The sequence below is a fragment of the Chroicocephalus ridibundus genome, chromosome 3, assembly GCF_963924245.1.
Source record: "Chroicocephalus ridibundus chromosome 3, bChrRid1.1, whole genome shotgun sequence".
In the NCBI taxonomy this organism is placed as follows: Eukaryota; Metazoa; Chordata; class Aves; order Charadriiformes; family Laridae; genus Chroicocephalus; species Chroicocephalus ridibundus.
In genome coordinates, this window is record NC_086286.1 from 41585415 (window position 1) to 41605618 (window position 20204).

Below are 20204 nucleotides of genomic sequence, written 5' to 3' on the forward strand. Positions count from 1 at the left end.
GGATTCTTTAATTCTGGACAATATTTTCGCCAGAAAATTTGGTCTTCGACGCACATTTCCTGCTTTAGCTTGTTTTCTTACTGGAGTTAATGGCTTTGGTCTTGAGACTGGAAAGCAAGAGGGGGAAAATTTCAGCCTGGTGTCATCCAAGTGACAGGGAATTCTCCCCTCTATTTCCCCCCGCTACAAGTTACCTTCTCTTGAGGCCAGTGCAGGCAAATGGTAAAGCTTGGCTCTCTCTACGGCCAGCTGCCTTTCAATTCGTGGAAGGATCTTGCCATATTGGGCTAATAGAGAATTTCTGGCAACTGCTCTGTCGGTCAAGCGATGATCGCCGTCGTTCTGATGAAGGAAAAGCGGAAAGCAAAAGCTTAACTAATTACAAGAAGTTCCTTGCACAGACCTCTCCGTGCTGTTTCGCATTAGTGAGCAGATTTCCTCTACGGGTGTGGGAAAACACCTCCACTGCACAGAACAGCGGCAAGTTCTACCCATCCGCACACACCGATTTCACCTGGTACTTTTAGCAAAGTGGAAGGAAGACTGGAATAGCAACAGAGCCTACAACTTGAAGTTAAAACAATGCTGGCACTCTGCAGAACCTTCTTCTGATACGCCTGTTATCACCTGCAATTTTCTGATATCACCTGCAATTTGCAAACGACTTACTACATAGCAGGCTTTCCCTTGTTCTTCCTGAAACGCCAGTGCCCTGAATATACGGGACAACTGGAAATTACCCTGGACAACATGATGTGAAGATTAAAACAAGCAAGAAAAAGCGACCTACGCACACCACCTGGCCGCATGACAGTTTTCAAATGCAGGACCTACGACTTCCAAACCACCTTAGAAGTTTGAGTCACTGGAAAACTATGATTCCAGAAAACAGCAAACGCGTCACAAATCCAGAACACAAGTTCACGCTTACCATAAGATTGACATTCATGGATTGATTCAGCTCTAGTGCTGCAATGTAGTTGGCACGCTGCAGATGGTAGACTAAAAGGAATTCTTGATTCTGAACACCAGCACTGGTCCTTAAAAACTTCTCCAAACACTCCTATGAGAAAAAAAAAATCATTCCAAAAATCTGTTATGGCTCTGCCTTTTCTCTTTTCAAAGAGACGATGAACATTTTTCCTTGCTCCCACTTACTTGTTCGGTGTCTGTGAAAGGCAGCTTCAGCAAGTCTTCCATCAGGCCCATCTCCCGGCACATTTCGTACATGTGTTTTAAGAGGTCTTCTAAGTTTGCCTGAGCGGCATGTTGGTGCAACAGACCCCAAGCCTCCACCATGCACCTGTAATTAATGTTTCACACGTAAAGGGATGTTAATAGCATAACCAAAGAGATGCCCCAAGAGTCTTGTACTCAAAGTTTAAAGGAAACTTAGGGGATGATGATTTCTATTCTTTGTTCTCCATTTTCACAAGATTTGCGTGACAAAATGGTGGGGTGTATTTCTTTACCTATTGGAGAGCAACACAGTGAGGAGAAGCTGCACTTCCCCGCTGCTTGCCGTGGGTGGCCTCATCAGCTGGATGTATCTGAGGGCTTGCCCATGCTCCCCTTGGCACAGGAGGGACTGAATAATTCTCTTGTGCTGCCATGACGCCGTTTTGATTGTAGCGGGATGAAAGAGCAGGGCCAGTGAATTCTGTACAAGTTAGAGATCGGGTTTTAAAATCATTTTCTAGATTATAGCTTTGTACTGCCATGTATCTCTAACTCAACTCTACCATACTTACTTCGTAATCATTGTGATCTAGAAGCCAAAAACCTTCAACAAGCTTAACAAGTCCCCAAGGCATGCCAAAGGCAGTTGCAAAGGAGTCGACTGAAGTCTCTGTCTCACTCGGAAAGGAACGCTTGATATCCAGCAGCAAGTAAATTGTCTGACATCAGGTATCTCATTAAGGCTAATCAGTTTGTAAGACCAAAACTTTATCACATTACCTTTAGAAAAACATAATGAAGTAAGAATATAAAAGTGGTAGGAAGCAGAAAATACATTCAAAACATTGGAGCATCCAACGCTCAATTATTACAGCAAATAAATTCCACAGTTGGGTTTTTCCCTCATGTCCAGCGTCTATAAAACAGTGTAAATTGTGGCATCCTTACAGTACAGCTCAGCTCCGAATGATTAAAACTGGATTTAAACCAGTATGCGGGTCACTCATTGGTAGCGTCATTTTCTCTTTCTGACGTCCGTTTTTAGGGACATCATCTAACGAGACAGCTCTGGGCTATAAGCGTTTCTAAGCCCCTTGCTCTCTAGGCTCCCCTCGCGGGTTAGGCAACAAACAGCAAAAGCAAGGCTGTGTATTTCAGCAGCTTAAAAATTAAGTTTCTGCCCCATGACTTTTCTCTTCTCCCTGTTGCTTATTCCGTGTGCCTGCACTTTCAACGGAACCAAAGCAAGCACTGTGAGCTGCGCTGGAAAACCCGTGATTTCAGCAAAAATCCAGTACTGGGAAACCACTCTTAGAAATCCTTTTGCTCTGAAACAGAAATTGTTTTATAACCCATCATGGGTGTTTTAGAAAATTTTAAACGGTGTTTAAATTTGGAGAAAAACTAAGGACATTTTATATCTTCAACCCTTATTACTAAAACTGTTTTCTCCCTATCGGAGAAGTCTTTTGCAACAAAACGTTTAAGAAAAAAGTCATCAAAAATCCACAGTACAAAGAAATAAAACAGCGCTTCTGTCTACAACTTAACGCTAAACTAAATGTTTTCACTTGCATCGTCTTTGAAGCATAAATGAAAAAATGTCATGAAACAGGTCGGCGACCAACACTGAAGAACATTTATGTGCATCCCCTGGAGGTGTAATAAAAATAACTAGAAAGGATACAATTGCGTGTTTGCAGTTTTCTTCAATGCTTTCTAGCAAATAGAGATCCAGCAGTGCCTGAAATGAAAAATTAAAAGTTCTGAAAAAACGCCTGTCTTCCCTAAATCATTGGCTTTTGGGTGGGGTTTGGCGGGGAGGGCGGCCGTTTGTTGTTGTTCTCAGTGAACAGGACACTCACATGCAAACTGGCAGGCGGGTATTTCCCAGTTCCTCCTGCATCTCTCCGCCACAGCTTCTCCACTTGGTCTCCTAACTGGGAAACCATTCCATCAACCATCAAGCAGTCCGAGTCCCATTTTCCTCTGGAACAAAAGGTAGCAAGGATTTGGACAGAGTTAAACACTAATTCCAGCCTCCCGGTGTAACGGCTTTCCTCCAGTCTTCTGCTGACTGCAGCCCTGCCCTTTCATCTCCCGATGGCACAAAGCAGAAAAAGGACACTAGAGGCTCTGTGCTTCGAAGGAACACACGAGCCTGTATGTAAGTTACTTGAGAAGTAAGCCAAGGAAGATGAACTTTGAAGTCAATACCTCCTACCCTGCAGCTTCCACCTTAACTCACCTTGCAGCCTCTTGGTCACAGTGCCATCGCCGAAGCTTGGTCAGGTCTTTATTCAGTTTTCAGTACAATTTCCAAAGAAAAACCTATTATCGGCTAATCCAAGGCATGCCGCCTATGTGCTAGGCAGCTAGTCCAGGAAAGAGAGCTGACGTTAGCAAGTGACTTCTATCCGACAGCCAGCAGAGTGCGAGGCGTGCCAACTCCATGTAACTCCAACCATCTTACGAAATCACACCACGTACTTGGGAGAAGGGGACTTAGGCCAATACAGTTATGACCCTCTATTACCAGTCAAGGACGGAGATGATTGTTTGTTAAAAAACACGCTTTCTTCTGCTTCCAAAACAATTGTTCTGTGAACACCCTGCTTTGCTGAACTGGAGGTGACTGATCCTGTCCTAATCACATGGCCTTTTTCAGTAGTCAGAAATTATACACATTAGCCAATGAATAAAGTAGACTCCCGAAAAATGATGATACCAACCAGTGGTACTAAGCAGAGGTAGATAGCACCGTTTTAACACAGGAAAGTAACCTCTCTGTTCAACAGAACACACGTGTCACTGAAGTCAAGAGTATTGCTGGCAGCGGCATTACGCATAGCCCATGCAACTGTTGAGATAAAAGCCATTCCCTTCCACTTCTGAATTTGCCGTGGAAGTGTTCTAGAGTCTTCCTCTAGCTCTTACCTTGATAAATGCTCAAGTTTCTGTCGCTGACCAGTACAGCAGCTCTCAATCAGAGGATAATTGTAGAAAGGTCTTGACAAACGCGTATCGTCATCTACAGGCAACAAAGTAGAAGCAAGTTAAAGCAGTCATATCACACTTGTAAACGAAAATTTTTGCCTAAAGAGACAGAAGATCGTACAAGCTAAGCATCAAGAAGCCTCCAACTCTGAAAGAAGCCAATCCTCTTTCTGCCTTTGCTAAAAGAACTCTAAGAGACAAGACTCAATTCCTTCTTGCCCCAAGTGCCGTTTCAAGGTTACAGTTCACGCAGCATTCACAACGTGTAGGGTAAGCTGAAGTTCACTATAAAAAAACCCACCCAGTTCTCAAAGGGAATGGTTTTAAAACCATTGTTTAAAACAATTGTTTGTGAGACAATTAAGGCTGACAATGGAATTTCTAATCCATCCAACTAAAGAAGGATTTCCAAGGTGTACTTTCTCCTCAAGCAACTGATAGAAAGTTCAAAACATGCAGGTAATGCTCTCACTGTAAAAACAAGCATTCCGGTACTTGTTGTTTAATAGTACTTTGTTTAAAATCTCAAGTAGTTCAAGCTGTGGACACAAGCAGCGCCGTGACATCAGGGGTCCATTGCTATTCCTAAAATCCACCCAGGAAAGAAACTGCCTGCCTCATTCTATGCTGTGTACTTGACAACCAGGCAAAATCTCAACTTCACCCACAGAACTTCAGCACACCCTGCCACTGAACCAGCACGACTTCTTCCTGACGAAACCGTTACAAAAACATGGCTAAGCATGCGTTCGTGGGAGTCACTCACTGGATGGTCGCCTTGCTACAAACGTATGACAGGTCACGCTTACCTAAACCCTCTGGAAGGAGACCGGATCGACAGAACCAGATGACCACTCGTGCATACAAAGAAATGAGGCCGGTTACCGCTTGCTTATTTGTCACGTCTGCAAAACCTGAAAAAAGGCAGGAGATGATTAGCGTTATGCAATTCTGTTCATTTTCACAAAACTCCCTTCATCCTACTAAACCAAAAGTATAAAAATAGCACATTACAAATCTTTGTCTTTGCGTTTTTCATGCTGTATCGCTTTCTTATTTGAAGAAAAAACCCACTATCACCACCAAAACAAAAAGCAACCCCTATAAAGAACTAAACTCACTAAAGGCTAAAATAAAAAAAAAAAAAACAAAACCCCAAAGCCTGAACTACTAAATGCACGCAGGAATAAGACATCTGTTTCTCACGTAGCAGAGATTCTTCTGATAGCAAAGGGATATTCTTTTCTTTTCTCAATAAGCCAAGAACCATTTCTAAGAGAAAAAGCTGTAGAAACTCAAGTAACTTACTTTGCATGTTACTCGTTTACGCTTCCTTCGTATTGTTTAGCAATTTGCAACACGGTGTCTGCATGCAACTAGAACTTGCTAGCTAAGAACTCAAAGGAATAATTTTCAGCAATACCACATTCGGTTGCTGTAATTTCAGCCCAGTTGCCTACTAAGCTTCTCTCTGGATGTAGCCTCCCCCACCCCCTTGCATGAGCTCCACCATAAACTGTTGCCCTGAACTCCATGCGTGTTTTCTGGTGGTCCCAAGCGCTCAGCTTTAAGCCCCTTCTCCCAGCTAAATGTGACTGTCTTCCAATCCTCAAAAACAACAAAAGCCCATGTTGCCACAATTCCAAATCTTAATAAAACATACCAAAGATTTTGTAGCACTACTACAAACCTTTTTCAGTAAGCTCTTGTGCTTCTGTGAGAAAAGAGTTTAAGACCGTGCTAAGGTTGCTCAAAAGCAACTGGCAGCGCTGGAGAGACCGTAATGTCTGGGCGTCAATGAAGTTGCAAGAGCCATCAAACAGCGGAACACCTTTTCAAGAATAAATATTAAATCGTTAGCCGACAGAGCAATTCCAGAGTTTCAAGGCGCACTTCAAGGACCGCGTGCAATATCCTATAGCGGCGTATTACTGAGGAAGCTCAATCAGAAAGAACGACTTTAGGTTTGCAGAATGACTACACTAGTACTCACAGATTTGGTCAAATTCTTCCTTTGTAGAGATCACTTGGTTCCATGTCCACTCAAGAACAAACCGTAAATTACCAGCAGACCTTGGCTGCTCTTTAAACAAAGAGAACAAAAAAGAAATGAATCAACAGGCTCCAACTCAAAGAGGTACCACGTAAAAAAACAACGTTCCAAGTATTACCTTCAGATATCCAATGTTTAATGCATCCAGTCAGAAGTCCCACAGAACCTGTCTGGACAGCAGCTGACAATACTGCTTCCAGCTGCTCCTCCTAAACGTAACAGACAAACTCAAATGAGAATCTTACCTACTTGCACCATGTGAACCATCAACAGTAAATGTTTCTTTCTAACTGTATACTCATTCAGACATCACAAAGTCAATCAGGACACAGGCCAGGAATGCCACGTCCTTTCTCTTAATTCCAGCCACAGGCTGGACTGCTCACTGCTCTGAGGAACACATTAACACACTTCTCCTCTGACATTTCAACTTACTGCAGCCTAATTCTAATCTTTCTTCGCGTGCCTCTGCATTACAGTCTTCACGTACTGAGTTCCGACTTACTACGTCCAGAAACATCCTCTGCTAATACGCGTTACACATCTGTGCAGATAAGTTTGCCATCAGGAACGCAGGAAGGGGACAGGACAAACACAACTGTGCAACGTTTGCATGGAAACAGTGAAGCTACGGCCAAGCAGCTTTCTAGACCATGAAGACATGAAGCAGTTCTGACACCCAAAACAGTACGTTGGAATTTTGTAACGTGACAGAAAAGAAGCAAAACATTTACATCCTAATGGTTTAAATGTTAGGCTCTTCAAATACTGTATTATAGTGTAGTGGTAATCCTTACAAGGATAAATCACAGGTATGCACAGACGCGCGATATTAAGTAGTAGCTTATCTCAGCTGGTGTTCTCGTACTTCTCTCAGGTGAGAGGACCCTTCATAAGTTTTTACTTTGGTTTTTGGGATGGGATTTGGTTGGTTGGTTGGGTTTTTTTAAACACATTCAAAAGTATCTTTCCCCTCTAGGCAAAATCATGACATTCAAAGCGACTTCTACACATGTAGAACACACATGTGATATTGCCATCTTTTTCTGAAAACTGGTTTCAGACAAGGAAACACACCATTGGCCAGCTTGCCAAGAAATGTCTTTGAGCTACCACACTGTGCAGAAGCGTTCATGTCCTAACACACGTCCACAAATGTGGTGACGAATGCAGGAGACAGGAAGAGGAGGGCAGCGGGAAGGCTGCTCTCCCCTTCCTGCTGATCGCTCCAGGGAAAGGTTGGTGCATTGCAAATGGAAAACCTATGGCAGGGGGAGTGAAGTCACTGTGGTGGCATAAAGCACATAGAAGGTAGCGAGTGTCATGAGATAAAGGTGATTAAGGTGTTGCAGCTGCAAGAGGGCAGTCTCAGAGCAGCAAATTGGGCTACTGCAGCACAAGGCAGAGGCTACAGAGGTGAAGATCCGCCCGGAGAGGATGCAGAAAAGCCTACCGATGAAGGGAAAACGAGGGCAAGCCGTGAAGAAATTGCCAGGGAGAGCTGACAGCAGTAATCCTTTACCACAGCCCACTTCCTTGGAAGCAAATGATCACGTACAGTGACAGTGCAGCAAGCCGACGTCTGCAAGAGCTCGCATCCCAGTGAGACGCCCCCATCGTCGGCTACTGCACTGAACCACTGCTTTGAGAAACTGACAGGGATGGGGGTTGCTCTGGGGGACACATGCGTTATGTTGGGCATGACCAGCACTGACTGCACGCTTCCTTGTGCGCATCTGTGTGTGGCACCGAATTAAGAGAGGGGTCTCTAAAGACAGATCTCTTAGGGCTGTTCCCAGTCAAAGTCGCTACTTTGGATCTAAGGATACGGTTACTTCAGCTAGCTCAGGTCAACACCTGTATTTCAAATTGGAGTATCGTGTCTTGTAGCCCCTCCAGCCCTGTCAGACCAGATGGATGTATTTCCCCCTTGATTCCCTCATAGGCACTCACCTGACTCAAACTGGATGGCTGGACGTCAACTGGTCTTGGAGACAGCAAGCCAGCTACAAGACACCTATTGTAGCTCTCCTGAATGGCTTCCCATATTGAAGGGCCAGATTTCTTCAAAAAATTCAAGGTCTGAAACATCGATCGAAAACCACAGATTAAGACAGCATTGTTATTCCGTCACTACGCTTCTGGATAACCTCTAAAAGGAAGAATCTAAATGTTCACTGACACCGTCAGACAGCCTGAACCACTAAGATGCTTTAGGTTAGCAATCTGCGTAATTAAGTCTTTTCTACCTTCTCTGTCTATACACAGGCCTTGCTCTTTCCCTCAACACTGACACAAAATACATTCTATGTAAGCTCAGCTAACATGCAACTTCACGCTTTGGAAGATCCTTTCTATGCCTATTCGTATGGAAGCCGATTCATGTTGGAAACATTTAGTGAGCTGAAACTTCACTCAAAATTATCTGTCACAATCTGTGCCGTGGCTCAGAAGTTATAATTTGGCCGAGTTTGGGAGAAAACAAAATTTTCACTCCTCAAACAGTTATGTCATTTTTCATTTTCTCCATTCCCTCCTTTTTCAAGAGAATTGGGGATCAAAACTCTAACTCAAGACTATGCAGGCAGTTCGACTGAGGGGCAATAAAGAAGTAACACCTTTCCCCGCCTTCTACAGTGGTTTTGTTCTTGCTCCTGGAGCAACGTCGCATTCCTTTCTAGACATTCAATCCCCGATCGTGCTTCAAGAGGAGACAACGGCAGTTGTACAGTCCCAAGAGGGGACCTAAAACATTACCATTTGCATACAACTGGCGACAGGATACAATTGCAACTATGCGTGTGGACGGGCAGTATGAGCATGAAACGGTCCCTAACACGGAAAGCAGTGCAACAGAAAACTTAGAAAAGCTACATCTCCTGCCACTCGCAATAAAGATACAGTAAAAGATCACCTCCTTCTGGAAGCCGGTGCAAGTCATGTGAACGACTCCGGAGGTCAGCAAGCACGTACCATCTGCAGAAACAGGGAACGTTTGACAACCTTCCGTACTCTCACAGTTATGGCATGACCAGTTTACATTTTTTACACACCGGTATCTAGAAACATATAACTGAGTGCTTTGAGCTTCAGTTCACAGTCATTTCAGGCTATAACCAGCACCACTTCACCGGCTACATTACAAAAGCACCAAAACTCAGCCGGCTGTCAGATATGTTTCACAATACTAAATACCTTGTCAGTACAACGTGATCAGAGTTGGGTTTGGGGGGGACTGGGTGTTTTTTTGGTTTGGGTTGGGTTTTGAATGACAAACAATGACTGAACAAGAGAACCAATGAATGGCATTTGACCTCATTTTAAGCTTATCACTCTCAAAAGCAGTGAAATACCTACCAAAGTTATAGTTGCCCGGATGAAAAAACCGCTCAGGTGGTGGATAAGAAGGAGGAACTCCCCGACTTAGACTCCGCTCATGGACCAGAATATCCAAAAGGAGCTTCGGAGAAGTCACGCTCACTACGGTATCCAGCGACCACAGTGCAAAATAGGGGCACTCATGAGGGAATTCTTCCGGCCTTAAAGAAAACAAGCGCGTAAGCTAAATGCCGACATTCAAATGAATTATTGGCAGGCATATGGAAAACTACTGAAGAAAAATCTACCTTAGCGAATCTGGCATTTGAGCAGAATACCAGCGATTAATGTCAAATACACCCAGGTAAGTAGATGGTTTTCCCTGACCGTACGTATTCACTTGCCAACTGAAGACTGAGACACTGGTGTCAGGAGACGTGACTGTAAAAGACAAGACGTTGTTTCTGACTTGTAGAAAATACGATAGATCCGATAGTTTTAAAACACCACTTTCTATTTTGGCTTCATTCTCTTCTGTCACTCGTGAAACACAACCCTTCCTAAGAGTGATTACAGTAATTACGGAATAGCAAACATCTCTGTGATAGGTTTCAGTCACACTGCCCCTTTTTCTTGTCCCCTCGTCCAGATCACTGGTCAAGATACTAAAGAGAAGTGGCCCCAGTGCAGTGCCCTGGGGAACAGCACTTGTGACGGGCTACCATCTGGATGCAGATGCGGACATCGGTTTGAAGAAGGGAAAAAATTCTGGTAACATTCCTAAGCAATGGAGAGTTTGAACTTCTTGTTCAAAGATGGCAGCTGGAGGAGTAAAACGACTGACCGTCATCATACAAACGGCCCCACCATACATCGCGATAGCATGTCAGCAAGCATAAAATAAAACCCACTTTTTCCCTTAAAGAAGTCCCACATAACTTAAGCATCCATTTTTTCTTCGTAAATAATCCCAACAATCTAGTCTATGCAGATAGGCAAGACTTTCAGACTGTGGGGACAGAACAGCATTCGTTGCTTAGGTTCCAAAAGCACTTCTTTTAAAATCACCAAACACGGACATCAGAACAAACCTTCATTTACGCTATCCTCTCCGTCAACGTCGCTGCGGAATTTTTCGACAGTCTGGCAGCTGATTAATTTAGTACTCATCTGGCCTCTCAAGGGAAAGACTCCACCCGTGAGATCTAAACTGAACTTTACGCCACGGTATTCCAAACCCTGGGGGAAAAAAATCAGAGAAGACAGCAAAGGTCATTCTAAGATAAAAACATACATTATGGCTAAATATGAAAGACAGTCTAACAGAATAGGCTTATTATACTGTGTATTTCGCATGAGCCTATTTCTGATGGTAAATAGAAACTACGCCTGACATGCAAGAGAATGCAGTGTCAAATCGTAACGGGTAAGTTTGGCTGTAAAGGCTTTGCACTTTTTCAAAATTTAGAATTTCCCTAACATTCTTCAGATCTAAACATGTTTTGCAGAATTCCTTGCGACATCCAAGAATGTTCTTTATAAAAATAAATATATCGCTACAAAGAGATATCTAAAATGATGCAACACACATGCATGCAAAGCTCTTTGCTCCATGTCTTGATTGCAGAACTGATGAAGTTAGAGAAGCCCCAGCATTCGAGCAGCTAAAGCTGTCAAGAGGTATTTTCTATGGGCACACCACCAGAGTGACCGTGCACCCCTCTCTAGTTACTGTGAGAACTTCATACTGATTAGCAATCTTCTTTCAAGCCACGTAAGCTATGACAGCTCCTCCTCTCATCTTGTCAGAGACTAACGGGTGAAATACCCCTCAGCTCCTTCACCAAGCACAGCCAACAGCAAAAGGGAAAACCAGAAAGGACACGGGGTGCACGTGGCCAAGGCTTTTAGCATCACGAATTACTACACAGTAAACAAACTAATTTTGAGATACACAGAAACCCCGGCACGATTGTGTTGAACCTCTGATAGTGCCATTTTTTAAGTAAGCGTGAAGTGAAATACCATCTTTCCAAATACAGCATTCATTCAAACTGTCTACCATACAACACATGAATGGGTGTACTGGGGACAAATAGCAGCTCTATAATTAAAAAAAAAAAAAAAAAGAGGGAAAAAGAAACCCAACCCACACAACCCATAAACTGATAACGCCACATTCTACCCAGGTTTCCTAAACTTGCAGAGCTCTGAAACGAACTGGCATGAGACCACACATTCCCGTATGATCTCATAGGATACATCTAATTCACCTAATCTGAGAAGAGGCGAGCTTTCTCTTAATGATTCCAGGAAGTGTTACAAATAAATATGAAGGTTGTCTAAAAAGAAAAATTAAATAATTAAAAAAAGTCTTTCATAACTAAAAAGAAAATGCTTCTGAAGCAAAGCAGTGCATTTTAAACTTTCCACGCCGGGCAAAGTCATTCTAAGGAACTCCATTGTATGGGAGATGTTAAGTAATGACTCCATTGACTAGCAAAACACAAAAACAAGTTTTCAAACGAGATGCACTGCTCAAACTCTGATATCAAAGTAGAGAGTGTATACTCTGCCCATCCGCAAGCATTGTGCAGAACGAGGGTAAAGATGCGCTCTACGATCGTGATTTGATGCACCAGATTTAGCAACTGCTGCGACAGTACAAAAAGGGTCTTTGGAAGCATTACTTAAACATACCTTTCTGTTTAATTACTTAAGCAGACTTAAACCAGCCTTGAAGGCAATGGAGACGAGAGTTTGACACGCATATAGAAAAACACAGTACCACATGTTCCATAAGTCCTATTTGTGACTCTTACCATGACACACAGTCAAAGAGGCACTGCTTCATAGCCTCAAACCTAATTCCTGGAACAAAAAGCACTGCTGTATTGAAAAAGTCTTTTGAGCTCCTATGAACTCTATCCAGTGAACAAGGATCAACAGTAGATTCCTCCTTCTTTACTCAAACTTGGCCTAGCAAACGGGAGACACTTAAATTTTCTACCCCTGAAGATGGACAAGAAACTTGACTCAGACAGCCATGCAGGCAGACAGTCATGTAGTACTAACCAATCTGTGACTACAAGGAAGTGTTCTGAGACTAAAAGTATCCGCTGTGGAGCACAGGTCCCGCACATCAACAAAGATAAGGAGATGGCATCCAGCACGCGATGAATCCCTGGAAGATCCTTCTACTTGGTCACCGTGATAGATAATGCATTTTAAAGAAACACCACCTTTTCCAAACACCTAACCTCTATCTATGCAAAAGCAACAGTGCCAAATGAGGAAGCACCTTTCCTACACATAAGCAAAACACTCAAAATCTAAATTAATCCAAAAAAATCAACAAAAACCAGAGTACCACGATACAAGAGTCACCCCTGTTTCGTTCCATAGCTATTGAGAATATGCAAGAGAAAGTACCAAATCAGGAGGAAAGACTTGCTCTGAACTAAGATTACTGTCCCATCAAAAAAGATTTTGGAAGACTTCCAGGCGTACAACTGAATGGAATTACACATCTAACAGATGCGCCTTGTCTCTGTTAGCTATCTGAGATGCAATGATACCTCACATCTGTATTTTAAACGCATCCTCTTGGAGCCAGATCTAACATTTAGGTACACTCTTCTGACCAAATTACATATTTTCCTGGCTTTAAGAGTAGATTGAATAGGTCACCCAGCCAAAAAGAAGAACGAGTTATCTTTACAGCTACTAAGTGTCAGGATCAACACTGAAGAGACACTGTAGGTGCATTTCATGTGAAAAGTCCGGCTGACAAAGCTCTAAGGGAAACCAAGAATATAAAACTGAAGATCAGCAAAGACTAGAGTATGACTGTATTTTAAGAAAGGGAGAGAGACAGAAGCTTATTCAAGTCCGAAGCTTGGTTAAACCAAGCGATTCAAGGCCCAATCTTCTCTTCCTACATGCCATTCATTTGGTATTTCAGAATAATTTTATTTGCAAAAGCCGCGTCCTCTTCAGGAATTTCATTTATACGGGCTCTTTGCAGATGAATCTAGCTGGAACACACGACACTGCAGTATAAAATGGTACGCCTTCTTTCCAAAAGGTATGGACAAAGGCCGTGCCCAAGAAGACTCAGCAAAACATGATTATTTTTTCAGCCAGCTCTGAAGGTTGATGGTAAATCTCACCCCTGTAACTCAACTGATACTCCCTTAGAGAAAATTACTATTGTCTGCTTTTCCCACGCATGCACCTCTTACCTCATACATGACTTGTCCTGAGGCCACGCGTTTTCTGTCACCAAACGCTAACTGCAGCAGGTGTAAACTCACCACATCGCCTTCGCTGAAAAAAGGATAAATTATGAAATTTGGTTACAAAGCTGCTTTATAGTCCTCACTGTCGTGTTAGTAGACCTAAATGTTTTCTTAATAGCATGCTCCTGCTGAAAAGAACACCACCTCTTCCCAAAACATGATCATCGGCCACATTTAGCCACTGAAACATGAAGGAGGGCGTTTTGACACTAACAGCTTCAGGCTGCACTGGCTCACCAAGGCTCCACAGACTGCTGACGCTGGCACAAGGCCATCGGCAATACTGTCACCGCCGCCTTTAGGGGCGGCAGGCTGTTGTGTGGGCATGTCTGGTGTTCTAGATCTGCAGCCTCAACTGCTCCTAGTGGTATTTTAATACCACGGTGTGACTATCAAACAAATGATGAAGCGGTCATCGAGGAACAAAAGCAAACCATTTGGGAATGCGAGCAGAAGAATATGGCCACTGTTGCTTTGCATTCCGACAGAAGGCAGGAACTAGTAGGTCCCTCTTCACGTCTGGTAAATCCTGTAAAAATTGCATTCTAAGTTTAACACCTTCCGTACCGGAAAGAATCGCAGACACACAACAAATACACATGTTCAACTGTATGGGAACAAATATCCTTAAAAAAAAAAAGAATTAATTCAGTGGCTGATAGTTAAAGTTTTTATTCACCTTTCCTGCGTAGACTGAACAGCCCACAAGTAGCAACAATTGCGAGGATCATTCTCCGGCTCTTGAAAAGTGACAGCATAGACAGGAATCCTCCCTCCTTCAAGCTGAGAGTGGTGCCTACAGGTTTAGGGGAAAAAAAAAGCAAAACGAAAAAGAAAAAAAAAGGTGAGCCTAGTGGCCCAAACACAGGTAGTTTCTCGTTTCTTGGACTACGTCAAGCATTGTTCTTCCTGACTTCTGAACCTTACTTGTACCTCCACACTCTACTCTTGCCACCTAATTATTCCTCCACTGTCTATTTATGCATCCAACAGCTTCTGGGGAGTCAGTGCAGATCTGCTGAAGGGAATCCCAACCAGAAGTTAGCCAAATATTTCAGGTGAGATTGCTCTTTCGGCCAAAGCTGACATGCAGGAAAGAATACATTTTTCAGGCACAGGTCAGCTATTGAGTTTTCATGTCTCACTAGTTTCACCCTGGACACTTTAGAGAATATCGGCACCAAAATCACATCACTGACATACTTCAGCCTTTCAATGGATGCCCCAGTTGCAGTAACCGGTTCTGAAAACCCCAGGAAGCATGCTTCCCACAATTCCTCAATCCACAGGCACAATAAGGAAAACAATCCTAGTCCACTGGGGAGAAGGCGGACCACTTGATCCAGGTATGACTGAAAAGTTATGTCAGAAGAGGATTTCTGAACGTGCCAAGATTATACTCATACTCATTTCACTCCCTGAAAAAGTTCTCTTTACATCCACATACTTCCTTAAGCAACAAATCGAGAGCCCCACACCTCCAGGCATGGCCAAGTGTAAAGGCCTACTTACTCTCTCTTCAAAGTTTTCATATTCCAGAGCGACAGGTAGCCGTCTGAGAAACCCACAACGAGCTGGTTGCTTCTGCTTATGTAGCACAGGGCTGATACTGCTGTTCCGGAAGCATTTTGTAGTTGAAAACAGAGACGTCTCCCTTCGCTGGTCACAGTTTCTCTTCTTTGTGCAACTTCAGCAGGATTTTTAGTGACAACTTCTAGATCTACACACACAAAACCAAGCAATAAATGAATACGTTATGCCATTTAGGCTGCATTTTAGGCACTGACGTGACAACCCCTATCATCTAATGCTACCGTGCCAGGCAAAATAGCCATTTACGCAACACTTTTTTTTGCCATTTCCATTACTTATGTCTTCAAAGAACATAAGAACTCTCGGATCAGACAAGTATTCTCACTCACGTTTGAAAGCTGCGTAAAAGCGTAACCTTAATAACTAAGCCAAATTCTTCCTGGACTCTGAAAAGCAGGAGTTTGGGCCTCGTGATGAAATTTGAAGTGGCACCTCGTGTTTGAAGTGGCACCAATTGCTGAAGCTGCTGTTGTAATAGCCAAAACGGTGTATGCAATCTGAGTACACCTATTCGAGATTTCATTCATCCAAATGCATGGGTGTTGGTAAGTGGGGTTTATTTTAAAAAACAAGCCCAAAATTTGCCCCAAGTCAATTAACACAAGCAGAAGAGCATTCCCGGGAAACAGGGCTCCTCCAACACAACTTCCTACCAGGCGGCCGCACCGGCTCACGTGGCAAAATTCCTACACCTCTCTGGCAAGAATCATAGTGGCACAGGGATCTTGGTGGGAGGGGGCATTTACAACACTGCGAGGAGCAGTCAGACGCTCCCAGGTTTAATCAGGTCGGGACTATACGATGTCAAACTGCCACCTGTAACCAGTCGTCAGAAATGTCTGACACAAGGGTCTTCAAAGTGGGATGCATACTGTTTCGTTAGAAGACAGAAGTTTTCTTGCGTTTAAATTCATGTGGAAAAACTGCAGGCTTACCCAATGCTTCGATATCATTCTGAGTGCAGGAGCAATCATCCAAACTAAGGTCAACCAGAAGCAGATGGCCAGCATCTGTAGCCACTGCTGCCACCCCAAAGAGCCATCGCAGACTCTGATGGAGGTGCTGAGTGCTCACGCTGGGTCCTCCGTGATTCGCTATGGGTTCTATAGCGGTTACCTACAGGAAAACTACAAGTTACTATTTGAGCTCTTTGACAAGCTCAATAGAGAAAGTAAATACAGGAGCATCAAAGCATTGTTTGCCATTAGATCAAGAAAAGAGACAAAGACAAAAAAGCCCCGTACAAAAACCTGTTACTGCCTTCCATTTACTAGATTTCCTGCGGGTAAGTGACTTAACTTCAACTTACATGGGGCATTCTATTAGTACAGCTTAGCAATTTCCATTTCCTACTTCGCAGTAATTAACTGGAGGAAAACACAGAAAATCAGTTATACGCAAGAAACTTTATCGTATTCAAGGGGCTTAAGACAGACAAACACAACTACATCGAGGTCTCCCACCGCTCACAGCCCACCAGCACCGCGATACAGTCTATGCCTTCTTTGACAAACGGGCGTTAGGATAAATCAGGGCTCGAGAGTCAGACGAGGCAGCGGCCAAGTTGCATGGGAGACACACCATTTCCATGGGAGCGAAACGTATTTAGAAAGCGTTGAAGGGAGAGACCAGCTTAGTAAAATTCACACTAGTCCGCATTTAGAAGAAAAGTAACAACCACATAAAGGAAAAGAAGCTTTAAATGCACACCAGCGCTTTCACGAATGTTGAGAAAAATGTTAAAAGCCAGCCTAAAGCAGCAGCTTCTCAGATAAAAAGGTGACTCCACCTAAAGGAGGAAGCGCACACTGCCCTTTCACGTGCCCAGCAGTCTGCACGCAACTGTCTCACAAGGCGAAGACAGACCTTTCAGCACACGTTGCAGCACATCCCAGGACAACACTGACTGCTAGAGCAGAGACACGAGCACACAAAGACTCCTGCGCTAAAGCTGCACGTATTTCTCTCTCTCAGTCACCCCAATACGAATGCTTACTACTAGTCATCACACTGTAGCATTACAAACAAACAAAACTCCACCTGTATTCTAGCAAGTCAAACCAAAGCAGCTGATGGAAAGCTGGCTAAGAAGTTAGTTAGTTAGTTGTTGCAGATTCTAAGATGATAAAAATGAATCTTGATGTTCTATTGACTGCCACCGATTCTTGTTTACATTAAGATAATGAGGCTAGGGGACACACATCATTTGAGTTTCTGGGTTACAGAAGACAGAAAACATCAGCAACATTACACCAGTGTGTCCCATCTACACAAACACACTAGTCAGAGAGCAGAGATTCAAGGACTGCAGGCTGAAAGGTGACCTCCCAACAGCCTGTCAGATAACTCACTAGAGGCTCTTTTTTCCTCTCCTAAGTCAACAGAAAAATGTGTTCTCCTCAGCCTGCTTGCTAGGCTGAGATTCAAGGCAATGTGTCGAAGTCATTTACAGCACAACTATGGAATTCTGAGCCATTTTAAAGACGGTATTTCTGATGGAAATCAAGCAATTAGGGCCAAACAAAGGTGCTTTTCAATGCCTTTTTGCGGAAGGAGAGAATCAGGTAACTCTGTGCTCTACAATAAAACCAGAAAACTTGTTTTACTCTCAGTAAACTCCAACAATAATGGCACATTAAGCCCAAGATTTTACAGCAACACCGTCTTGACTGGATACTCTCAAGTGACAGGATGTTAACGCACGATAGAAAAAATACCTCCTACAAAGAGACGCTCCAAAGCTTGTCCTAAAACAGGCCTACGCAGCACCTAACAACATCAAAGCTTCGTTTCTCCAATTAAAAAGTACCTACCCTCCCGGGAAGAACAACTGCTTTAACCACTCTTGAGAGTCCAAGGTCGTACAGACAGAGAACACTTCCCTCTGCGTCTTCCAACCCAACCAGCAGTCCAGTTCTCTTCTCCCAGGAAAACTCCTTCACCACACGAACAGTGGGAGGCTGTTCATTGACTCCACTGAAACGGTACGCAGAGAGCCGCTCTCCTGTCACACAGTTCACCACCTCAAGGTGAGGACCACGTGCCAACCACGCCAGGCCGTTTCTCCCTGTGAGAGAAAAGAAAGAGGACTGAAGCAAATGTCCAACGGAAGACTGAAAACAGCTGAAAAAAAATCACAGTGCCTGCCCCTTTCCTTCAATAAACGTACCTAGCAGAGGAAGACCGACCTACCTCATTCTAGTCAATGATTCAAAATCACCCGTTGAAATCCCCAAGCAATCCCTCCTAAAATTAACCACCTTGTTATTTTGCATTTGTACTTGTCATTCCCGCACCGAAGAATCTGGGTTGTTTGCGATAAAGATGACAAGGTCCTGATCGACAGCCTTTATACCATATTCGCCTTGGTTTTGCTAGAAATGATCTAAACGCATATGGGAATACAAGTCTTGGAGCGTAGAGGAAGAATCGAAGGCATTTTGTTTCACTGAACTACTGCCAGCCCAAAGGAAGTATGAGCTCAATTCCTGCATTTACACTCAGGTAGATAGATTCCACCTGGTCTTAACAGAAGCCTAGACCTCCAGATAGGCACCCAGCTCTACTGTCACATCACCTGGAAAGTCCACTTCAAAGTTTAACTATACTCACGTTTTAATATTAGCATTTGTCATCGCTGAAGCACCCTTTTTGTTCTCTCTCTCTAAACAGGATGCCTCTTAACAGCACCAACCTGACACAGCTGATACGATGACCTGAGGCTTCAGGTAGCCTCCAGGCAAGAACAGCTTTATACCGAGACCAAATTTAAAGGAAAATGCTCACCTCCAGAAAACCTCCCGCACAGCACAGAGCCGAGGGTTCCCTCATCTTCCCCAAGTGCCTGAAGAGTCACCTCTGGAAACTGCAGCAGACTGCTCGTTACCTCAGCTGTTAGGTCTCGCATTCTTCGCTGTAAATACAGGAAAAAATTGCACAACTAGACTCACGTCAGCCAGAACTATTCTTGAGAGTGACAGAAGTTTCATCAGTATGCAGTGAAAAATCCCCTAGACATCACCTCTAGCTCTTTTCCTTGCAAATAATGGCACTCGGGAGACTTTTTGCTCTCCCGGCAGAGCAGAAGGAGAATCCTTTGCTTTTCTGATGCCTGTGAGATCACCAACAAAAAGTGACCCAGACGTATCCACAGAGAAATAACAGGAAAAAGCCCAATACACTGAGTTCAAGTCTACTCACACAGGTTCGGAAGATGGGAGCTGAGAAAAATCAGATTTTAAAAAGCTTCTCAGTAACAGGTACAACTTTCCATTTGTCCTTTCCCTTGATTTCGTACTTTACCCTTTGTTACTTATTGTCAGTTGTCTTCTAGCAGCCAAAATTACCATTGGCCTTCACCTTAGGTACTTATGACTTCCAAACTATTTCCAAAGAAAGGAGCGTACCACGAGTCACAGGCTGAGGATAGATTTTTGCATTAAAAAGCTCCAAGAAGAATAAACATGGAAAAATTACATGTTCAAGCAGAATCACATTCAGCCAAGTCAGGGTTCAGGGACGTCAGTTTTGACTGACGGTAGTACCTGAAAATCCGTTTCAAGGGCCAACAATGCAATGGGCTTACTGACGAAAAAGCTAAAAATATGGCCAGCCGCAGCTGAAGAGATGGTTTCACAAAACATGCTGACTTCCCTGCCACCAAAAGAGAGGACTTGCCGCCGCCTCCCATCTCTCCATCTGCTCCTTTGTTCTACTACCGTACTCCTGTGGCTCACCTCGCACTGCCTTAACAGTGCCTTAGA

General features: G+C 43.6%; 1 protein-coding gene across 1 annotated transcript; it reads right to left on the reverse strand.

Moving 5' to 3' along the window:
* Positions 1-19348, reverse strand: LOC134513829 (protein ELYS-like; the record flags this gene model as incomplete). Its single annotated transcript, XM_063331003.1, has 24 exons — positions 19228-19348; positions 18255-18508; positions 16377-16557; positions 15361-15568; positions 14528-14644; positions 13792-13876; positions 10639-10786; positions 9856-9988; positions 9587-9768; positions 9144-9205; positions 8183-8311; positions 6348-6438; positions 6170-6259; positions 5867-6007; positions 4986-5090; positions 4117-4210; positions 3045-3168; positions 2867-2923; positions 1752-1898; positions 1473-1660; positions 1159-1303; positions 932-1063; positions 195-342; positions 1-107 (listed from the first exon to the last, which is right to left on the reverse strand). Coding segments are annotated over exons 1-24 (3189 nt in total), but the record flags the coding sequence as incomplete, so codon positions are not given.
* Positions 19349-20204: the final 856 nt, after the last annotated feature.